The 10,042-nt window shown below is 48.5% G+C and overlaps 2 protein-coding genes across 6 annotated transcripts in view; one reads left to right on the forward strand and one right to left on the reverse strand.

Moving 5' to 3' along the window:
- The window catches only part of PDZD2 (PDZ domain containing 2), a 346,831-nt gene extending 341,270 nt beyond the window's left edge, over positions 1–5,561 (reverse strand). For 4 of the 5 annotated variants that reach the window (XM_046671791.1, XM_046671790.1, XM_046671789.1 and 1 more), the window contains exon 1: positions 5,332–5,561. The gene's annotated coding sequence lies outside the window, so the exon portion shown is untranslated. Of the gene's footprint in view, positions 1–4,969; positions 4,990–5,331 lie in introns of those variants that run through there. The other variant, XM_046671788.1, reaches the window with a different exon arrangement.
- On the forward strand, positions 5,066–7,287 carry LOC124244605 (serine/arginine repetitive matrix protein 1-like). The gene is made up of 2 exons (XM_046671215.1): positions 5,066–5,693; positions 7,152–7,287. The coding sequence occupies exons 1-2, from the start codon at positions 5,066–5,068 to the stop codon at positions 7,238–7,240; spliced, it is 717 nt and encodes a 238-aa protein (XP_046527171.1). The 3' UTR covers positions 7,241–7,287.
- The last annotated feature ends 2,755 nt before the right edge of the window (positions 7,288–10,042 follow it).

Consider the following 10,042-nt stretch of genomic DNA (forward strand, 5'->3'; position numbering starts at 1 on the left):
ACGAATGTGTCTTCTCCACACATTTAGTGCCTTAACAGACCATCTCTTGGTTCAGCCGCCTTATCAGACCACAAAAGGCCTCTTCAGCTATTGAGTTTTCAAACCGTAAATGCTCCCAGTGTTTTCTTGAACACATTTGTAAACAGAATGCTGAGCTCTTTAGATCACAGGCAATTCGAATCTGAATCAGATGACCTACCTGGCTTCAGATCCTGCCTCTGCCCAGAACTGCAGAACCCATGGAAATGAATTCTTTCCAAATTCCATCTTTTTTTCCATTTCTAGAATATGGATATTATAAGATCAAGAATTTCAAATTTTTAAATCTTGTAAAAGGATGTATCATTTCATAGGCAATATCTGCCTAAGGCCAAAGGACAACATAATCTAGATACAGATCATCCAGGTGGAAAATAAATAAAGAATAATTTGAGAAAATATTTATACTTCTATTTCCTTAAAAAAACATTCTGCACATTTCCCCCAAATATCATTTAATTTGGCACACATCTATTGAGTGTTTAGTAAATCAAATTAAGTGCTCCTTTTCCTTCCCTCTTCACTGATAAGGGAAAATATTTATTCAATATTTCTAAGTATAATCATAGATCCATTAATAAAACCAAGGGGGCACACAGATTTTTAATTCTTCCTCACCCACGTGCATCTTGCACAATTGCCATTGAAAACAACAGTTCCCCAGATGAAGCAACTGGAGATCGTGTTTTGAATTCCAGTTATATGGGAATCAGGCAAGTTCTCCGCTTTTCTGGGCCTCAAATGCAGAAATTAGCAAATCTGAATGCATCGTCCCCTTCCAAACCACTGAGGAGAGGGGAGACTGCAGGTTCTCCTGGCTTTGGGCCCTGGCAGCTTGACCTTTGCATAAGAGAGGGACGTGAAGTACAGATGTATTCACTGACCAGAGTCAACAGATAAAAAGGCAGACATCCTGAAAAATTCCTTAAAGGAGGAACAGGGAGGCAGGGCTGCTCCGAGAAGGTCAAAGCTTTTCATCCAAAGCTGCAAGCCAGCTTCTGTCAGGTCTACTAAAAATCCCTGCCTTCTACATTCAACTGGGCTCTCAGTGACCTTGGCGAGAGGCTTACTCATTTCTCAACACACTATCAGAAGGACCGCTATGGACCAGAAACTGTCACTGAGGGGTTTACATACATACCTCAGGACCTCTTTTTTATTCCTCCTAAGAACAACCCTGTGAAGTAGCTATTGTACCAATTTTGCTCATGAGGATACTGAGGCTCCAACATTTCTAATGATCTAGCCAGCAAGCAGTTCTCTGCACTGCTAGGATTCCAGCCAGTCTCTGACCCCAATTCTGAAATCCTTCCTTGGTTGCCTCAGTTGGTGCTAGGCACCAGATCCACCCCTCCTGCCATGAGCAGCACTTCTGCCTGTCCCTCCACGCCCCAAGCCCCCAGCCTGGTGCAGTGCCCTCCCAGCTGTCAGTAGGAGCCCCTCCTGTTTGACCAAGCCCAGTATATCCCTCTGGCTATATCGCAGGCTCCCTCTCCAGCACCTCGCCCAACCTCTGCTTCCCTCCTACCTTCCAGGGAAGGCAGATGCCAGCTTTTTTCTTTCACTGCACCTGCTCCTGATTGGCCTCTTCCCTCCCAAACATCCCTTATATTGTCTCTATCCTCTCCCGCAGCTCTTTTGTTTACCAAGCATGCCTGGAAGGGGGAATTTAGGGACTCTCCTGAATAAACCTTTCCACAACGCTACCACCTCCTCAAAATACTCTCTGGATTATTTTGAACCGCACGCTTCTGGATCCAGTATCTTACCCCCGACCATCTTGGCAATCACTCTCTTTCGTCCCTTGGCTTCCAGGACCATCCTTTACAGACACTGTTCTCAGTCTTTGTCAATGGCTTTCCTATCCTCTTCCTGGGATGCTTGACCTTCTCAGACATTCCTGCCTCTCTGTGTCCACCTGCATCCCTCAGGGGCTTGCCTGCCTAGCATCCCACTTTGTCCTATGGAGACACTTCTGAGGGCTAAAGAAGGAGGTTAAAAAATGTCAAGTCTCCAAGTCTGTCTTATTAAAGAGATGAGGCCTCTCTTTGAGTTTGGTCTTGACCTTTTGTGGGTTCGTCTTCTTTGGGATGCAGCCCCTTGTGGTTGATGCAGTAAGAGGGACCTGGGGCCACCTTCCAACTGGACATCCCCCTCCCTTTGTGGTCTAAGTTACTTAGGCCACATGATCTAGGCCAGGGGAGTATCCCAGCTCTGTGTTACCTTGTCCGGCCCACCAGGCCTGGAATGTCCTAGTCAGGATTGCGACAACATCCTAGAGTCCAATCAGCTTGTGGGGAGGGGAGGTGGCCTGGAGTGTTGCTTCTGCCTCTCTCCCTGAGGAAGTTGATGGGCAACTACCTGGAGGAGGCCTTATCTGGGCATGAATAAGATAAGGTCCCAAAGAGGCAGGCCCAGGGCAGCACATGAGTGTGCAAACAGGCTCTGCAGCGTGAGGTCCAAATGTAAGACTGCTCCACATCCCCTGAGAGAGAGAGGCAGAGGATTCACAGAGGAGGAGGAGGCCATTGACCTGGAGCTTAAAGAATCAGAAGTGGTTTATCAAGAGGACCAGGGGAGAAAGATTATTCCAGGACCTCACCCCTCCCACTACCACCCAAGAGAAACAGCACTGTAGAGGCAGAGAGTAAGACAGGTCAGAGGTCGACAGCTCGTGTGTATATGTGCGTGTGTGTGTGTGCCCGTGTGCATTTGTGAGCGAGCGCACGCGTGTGGGGGACATGGCAGGAGAGCAGTTTGAAGAGGGACATTGGACTTGGAATTTATCCCACAGGTACATGGAGCCATCGATAGGTTTTACAGGGAGAGGTAATCAACAGACCTTGACGACTGATTAGATATGGGAGGAGCCAGAAGGAGAAGTCTGGAAGGATTTCTGCAGGCTTCTGGTTTGTTGACTATCAAAACTCCAAACCCCTTATTTCCATCAACTGTGTATTCCCTCTCCTAACCTGCAGGGGATCTTCGTCTCTTCTTTACTCCAAACCCACGCAGTGCCCCCACTTCAAGTCCATGTCTCATGAGCCTTTCCCTTCTTCCTAGCCTGCCCCTACCCACCAGCTCAGGCCCCCATCACCTCCTGCCGCCCATCTTATTATAATAACCTCACTAGGCTCCTCCTCACCTCTCATCTCTCCCTAGTCCCAACTCCTTCTGCAAGAGATCAGATTAATCACCTTAAAGCACACAGCTGATTATGACAATCCCTTGCTCAGAAATCCCCAATATTTCCCTGCCAGCTGCAGAGCTAAGTTCCTCCAAGTCCTTAGCTCAGTCTCTTTTTCCATCAGCCCCCTAGGACTGCCTCCTAACTCAGGATCTCCCTGGACTGTCCTCCACAAAGCCTTTCAGATCTCCTCAGTCAAGAGCGATTTCTGGCTCCTCCATACACCTAAAGTGTTTTATCTGGACCACTCCTCAGGTACTTGATTCGTTAGATCATCTCTCCAATCCTTCATCCGACAAATACAGGGTGCCTCTTCCAGGCCACATGTGCACTGGTTTGTATCAGAGCTCTCAGGATACTTATCTCACCTCGCCTGACAGACTGAAACTCTGACAGCAAGGAGGAAGCCTCTTTCATCTACACGCATCCCCGGAAAGCGCTAAGCCCCTGTGCACAGCAAACCGCAGGTACTCCAAAAATAAAATGATTGAAATGAATAGAGAAATTATCATAAGTTTCCTGAAATAGTAAACTGCCTTAAGTGCATGCAAAATCAATTTCAATGATAGCGATTTAAAGTACAATTCAATATTTTTCCAGGAGCATATTAACTACATCAAGGGAGGTACATTTATATAGTTTACATGGTTCTGATTCTTTATCTCTCAGCACCTGCCATCCCCCTACTCCTACATTCTCACTCACCACCCCCCTCCCCACCCGCACACACACACTCCTCACACCACTATGCGGTTATTAGCGGAGGAGCGGTTCTTGGCCCATTCTAATGGAAGAAGGAACTGCTGAAGCTAGAATAACCACCTACGGTCAGGATTGTGTTCTGAGACATTCTATCCTGCCCCACATACCGCACCTGCCAACCTGTACCTACTTGATCCCCATCCAAAAGTCACAGACCAGAAGAGCTGGCCCTGTAGAAATACTGGGCCCCTAGAGCCCAAGTCCAGAGCAGGCTGAGTGTGGCAGACCCCACTGGGGAAGGACCAGCAGCACGGAAGGTCCAGGGGAGCTCTCTGTAAAAGCAGATCCAGAGTATCACTTTCTGCAGTCACTCAGCAACCACCTCCAGCAGCTTCCCCATGATTTGTCAAGGAAAACACATCCACCCAAGGCACCCTACCTCTGTGGGAGGCGAAGCCCTGCCAGCTGCAAGAGACAGATGCAGCTTCCTCCCCCAACAGCCGCCTCCAGTCCCAGCCAGGTCTGCAGCGCTGGAATGCCCTCATGCCTGCCATTCCAGTCTGAGAGCAGCCCATGCCAGACCCTGTCCTCTTCACACTCCCTTATCAAAGTCCCCACACGGATCAGGGCTGCTGAGGACAGGCTGCTGGCAAACTCCAGCCAGGGACCCTGGACCCTCCCCCTGCTCAGTTCAGCACTGCAGAAAGACAGGGAGCCCAAAGACCTAAAACGTCAACGCAAACCCAACGCAGACCTGAGAGAGAGAGAGACGGACAGAAGAGAAGGAGGCCAGTTTTTAGGAGGAACTCGACTTCAAAGGGAGAGCAGGATTTCCCCATCGGCACGTTCTCCAGCTCCCTGGCAGATGCCAATATCCCCCCAAAGATGCCCTTGCTCTTTGCGCGCGCCCCTCGGCTCGCTCGCTGCGCTCGTCTCTTCCCCTGGCAGAGAGCCGGCGAGAGAAGAGGAAGCGCGGGAGATGGACCCCAAAGCAGCACCTGAGGCCCCAGCACTTGAGTACCTCCGCCTGGAGGGGGTTACCTGGCGACGGCCCAGGGATGGGCACCTGGGCGCGCACCCGGGCAGGGGTTCCTGGCCCTTCCGAGCGTGCTCAGCAGTGCGTCTCGGGTTGTCCCGATGTCCCCGACCCGCTCTGTCCGGCCCTCTTCCCGCGGCTGCGTCCTCCCCGCCCCCGTCCGGATGCAAGGGGAGTTTGCGCCGCCTAATGTGGGACCTGGCTTGGGAGCCCCCACTCACCGCCTTGCCGGGGCAGGATTCCAGCACCTGGATTTGTCACTAAACTTTCCCAGGCGCACACGGTCTCGGGGGATGCCACCTCCCACCCCCACCCCCACCCCCATCCGAAGCCCCAGGTCCCGGCCGCAGCGGGGCTGTCGCTTCACCTGCTCGCGGCTCTTCCGAGGCTCCTGCTGCTCCTCGCGCGTCCGGACTCAGACGCCGCCCGGTGGGACCCTGCGCCGCTGCCGCCGCTGCTGCCACCGCCAGCGCCACCGCCGGTGCCGCCGCCGCGCCTACCCGGAGCTGCAGCGTCGCCGTTCGCCCGCAGCCGCGGGAGGCGCAATCCTGGGCGCCTGCGGCACGGCCCGCGGCTCGGCGGGTCCCCGCAGCCGCCACCCCACTGCGTCCCCCTGCCCGGGACCCGCACGCACCGGCGCTAGGAGTGTGCTGCTCGCCCGACTCTCCCAGCTGCGACGCGCTGGGGATCCACCGAGCCTCCAGGATGGGCGGGGATTCCCTCCCTCTGGTAGATTCGAGGGGCGGGAACTCCCTTCCTGGAGTGACAGGGACGGGGGGCGGGGATCCCCCTGGAGGAATGACAAGGTGGGCGGGGATTCCCCCCGAAAGAGGTATACCGCAGGCAGGGCGTCCCTCTGGGTGAACCAGGAGTCCTAGTGCGCTGGCTTCAGAAACCTGGGAATCCTGGGAGGAAAGGATCCAGGGAGTGGGCAGCTCGGAATTTCCAGATGGAGGGGCTTGGGGCGCCACCTAGGTGGAGGAGAGAGAGCTGGGGGACTTGAAGTCGCCTTTGCATAGCACTTTACGTAGCGTGGAGAAAATGTCAACTGCCTTATAAAAGAATGGGGCGGGGCGGCGGGGCCAACGGTGACGAGAGAAGGACTAACGACCCACCCTAAGCCCCGTGGCCTCTGGTCCTTGGGATACCAAAGTTAATTTAACACTGGCATGAGAATTCCGAGAATTTGGGGGAACCTCTTGGCACCTCAGAGCTGTTTAATCCCTCAGTGAAGCCCCTGAGAGAAATCCTCAGGTGCGGAGTCCCGTGGCCGTGGGGCGGTGGTTTGGGTCCTTGTGAGAACTGCTAGCCAAGAACCCCTGCTGAGTGAACGGGGAGAGCTACAGCCAATCGCCCTCGGCCTTGTTTCACGTCACTCGAGGAACAGAAGCCTCTGGGTTTTCGGATCCTTCCTTCCCGTGGATTTTGAGGAAGACCTTCAAATATTTTTGGTTCTTTTTTTGTCATCCTTGTCATTCTGCCTACCACAGGGAGAGGACGATAAGAACATAATAGGGAGACTGCACAGCTCTGCAAATTAAGCTCTCTTAAGAGGAAAAAGCTGGTCTTTTTCAAGTGCTAGCAGATAAGAGTAAAAACATATGAAAAATTGCAAAACCTGGGATAATGAATAGTTGAATAATGCTTTTGACATTTTCTGCAGAGCAGTAATTGGAAATCTTTGCTTTGGGGGGATGGGGATGGGGTGGGGCACGGATGTGCTGCAGCTTTGCCCAGCAAGGCAGTAAGCTCTGGTCTCCTGGAAGAGCAGACAGACGTAAATCACCTGCACAGGCTCAGAGCCGTCCCCCAGCATCAGAGGCCAGGGTGGTCCCCAGGCATTTTGAGATGGCATTTTCTGCAGGGCTTGGGGTGGGGAAGTACTTGAATTCAGCTGTTCTGCAGCTTTTATAATTACCAGGCCACTGAGATCAGTGTCTGCACAAATCCAAGCTCCATGCGTTTACACGCTATGCAATCTCAGGCACCCAGAGCTGCTTCTCTTTCTATCTGTAATACCTAGCATGCAGGATTGTTGTAAGGACCGGCAGTAACCATAGCTACACAGCACAGCACTTAGGAGCTACTCAGTGGAGTGGCAGCTATTACCTAGAAGGGTATCATTGGGACACCACAAAAAAATCCTTCTAGAATCGAACGGATTGGCGGTTTCCATTTGTTTTACAGTCCCAGTCCCATCTTCCACCACTCTCTCCCATCTTCTGAGCTGTGAAGAAGCAATGCGTGTCTCCTCAGCCTCTGCAGCCAGCATCTAGCATAGACCTACCTCCTTCAGCAGCCGTTGAAAGTTTGCTGAATAAATGACTATGTAAATGAATTTATCACTCAAACCATAAGCACTACTGTTTCTTCCCCAACTCTTTCCCAGCTCCTTCATTCCAGCCATGCACCCCTAATCTGTAAATTTTGTTCTTTGCCAGAATGACATTCTCACCCTCCTGTGTCTGCTGAAATCCCAAAGAATTAAAAGTCAGCTCTTCTGGGAAGGCTTCTCCGATCACTGGCACCAACATCAGTTTCTTCTTTCCCATTACTCATTGCAATGGTAGCACTTTCTACAAGTTGCTAATATAACCCTTGTCAGGTTGTATTAAGTTGTTGGAATCATAGTACTTGTAAGTTCCTGGAGGTAACAGAATCTTGTTATTTGTGTTCCCAAACCTAGTGTGGCATGGGGTCCAACCGCATAGCCACTCCATAAATATTTGCTGAATTAAAATGAATTGTTAAATATATAGATATATATGATATATGTTATATATGTATGTATAAATATTATATACATATATGTAATATTTTATTTTCTGTCTCCTTTGGACATGGCTTGCTCACCAGCTTAAAATACTTCTAGTTTCAATCACTTTTCTTCTGATATTTTCCAGATAGTTTTTGGCAAGTTCTTGCTTTCTAATAATAGCTCACCTCTCAAGGGGTCAATCAAATGCATGGAAATTTTGTTTTGCCGGGCAGTCTTGCCAATTTGGAAAGCTCACAACTCAGGGCATTTATTTTCCAGCGTTTGAAAATCAAAACGTAAATTCTTTCTGCCCCCTTGTTAAATATTTAGTCACAGATTAGTATTTCTATCCAACTTGCCATTTTAATTTGTTGCTCATAAATATATGCTGTGGAGGAGGAGTTTGGATATAGAAAATCTAAAGCTTAGTTAGGGACAAGGGAAGATTAAACTAATGAGCCAAGAAAAAAATGTACTATCCTGGGCTACAAGGTAGCAGAGATATAGGCAAAAGAATACAGCGCACTTCACGTGAGTCCAAGCAGATTCTCATGGACTGCAGGGGCATTTGGTTACCCGTGACCTTACATCTATGAAGAAGCGTCTACCCACCCGGCATCTGGAACTAAACAGATCACCAACTCAAATGAAATCTCGAAGCCTGCTTTCCATCTTTTCTCGTGAGCTGCCCTTCCAAGTACATTTCCAGGGAGGAGGAGAAGGAGCTTTAGTCAACAACTGGCTCAATTCCCTTTCTCCTCCCAGCCTCTGTGGGTTCATTTTATCTCCAAAACAGATTATAGCTTCCTGTTTACCCAGCTAATTACCCTCCTTTCTTTCTTCTGCAAATTCCTGGCCACTAAATCTTCCATTCATGAACTTGGAGTGAGCCATCCCCTGGCCAAGGAAGGGCTTAAAAACAAACAAACAAATAAGGAACTATGACAGTAAACATTAATTCAGTGGATGCTAATCTGGAATGTGTTTAAGGGTCCCCAGGAGATTCGAAAATGCAGATACTCTGGTCTCCCCCACTGAGAGCATGCACTCTGAGTCTGTAAGCAGGCTCTGGATAATGCATCTTTAACCAGCACCCCAGTGACTGTGACTTGGGTGGCTCACAGAGCATACTTGTAGAAACACCGAAGTAGAGTGACTTTAAAATGGGAGGGAGCCCGGTTAGATCACATTCTAGTATTTGGTCATAGTACTGATAAATTTTATTTTAAACCGTGATAAAAAATTTGTAATGTTAGTTCTGTCTCTGACCAAATCTTTTATTGGCCAATATGCAAAACAGACCTATAGTTGATGTATCCTGTTTTAAAATACTTGTTCAGTGGAAAGGTTTAAGTACTTTTCATCCAATGTATATTGAAAATGATGCGTTTCACTGTGTCCATGAGCATGACATTGGAACTTATGCACATGTGTTTTGTTGTTTTTGGTGTTGTATAATATTACCACACATGCAGAATTTATGATTTTCTCCTGGGCTCCCCCATACAAAGTACACTGTCTCTCCTATTTATTTAGGCATCCACACCATCCGTTATTTTATATCTTTGACTCAGTCTTCCATTTATACCATGTAAGCATTGGTTGCCAGGGTAATTATTTTTATACAGTTTTTGGCAGGAAAAAATGAATTATACATTACCAAGTACAGACTAGGTATATGTATTACTTTCACAAGTTGTACAGATGATTCAATAATTCTGTCCAATGCTGAATTACCCTACATGCTTAGAGCAGCAGCAAAACAAAGCTACCAAAAGAAAGAGAGAAAGAGAGAGCTTCAGCTTTGATTAATATAACCAGTACTTTACAATCAGCATATCTAAAGAGAAGCTATTTTAGTTCCATGTACACATAGGTTTTGTTTTGTAGTTGGCCAGTGTCTTTATTTTGAATTTACACAAGATAGGACATGGAGGTCTTCTTGGGGCTTAGGGATGCTATCGCATTTTCACAGTTGTAAAAGATGCTTCCTCACCAGAAATTAGAAAGCTTATGTCCCTCATGCTCTCCTCCCACCATGTTGCAATTCAGTCAAATCACTATGTATCTATATTTGTAGACTGTTTAGGAAAGGTATTTCCTAACTCCTCATTTTGTGCATAACACGTCTCATTGCTAACTCGTCTCTCCCCTGCTGATGAGTCTCCTTGTTCTGTTCTGCTCTACTCACTTATGAAAAGGCATCATTCTAAGTCAATCATATGCTATTTTTACTCCTTCATCAGATACTTGTACTTTCAGATATCATCATTCAATAACCTCCAAAAAAGCAATTATAAAAATAAACATAGTGCTAGTC

This window comes from Equus quagga, chromosome 9, assembly GCF_021613505.1.
Source record: "Equus quagga isolate Etosha38 chromosome 9, UCLA_HA_Equagga_1.0, whole genome shotgun sequence".
Classification (NCBI taxonomy): domain Eukaryota; kingdom Metazoa; phylum Chordata; class Mammalia; order Perissodactyla; family Equidae; genus Equus; species Equus quagga.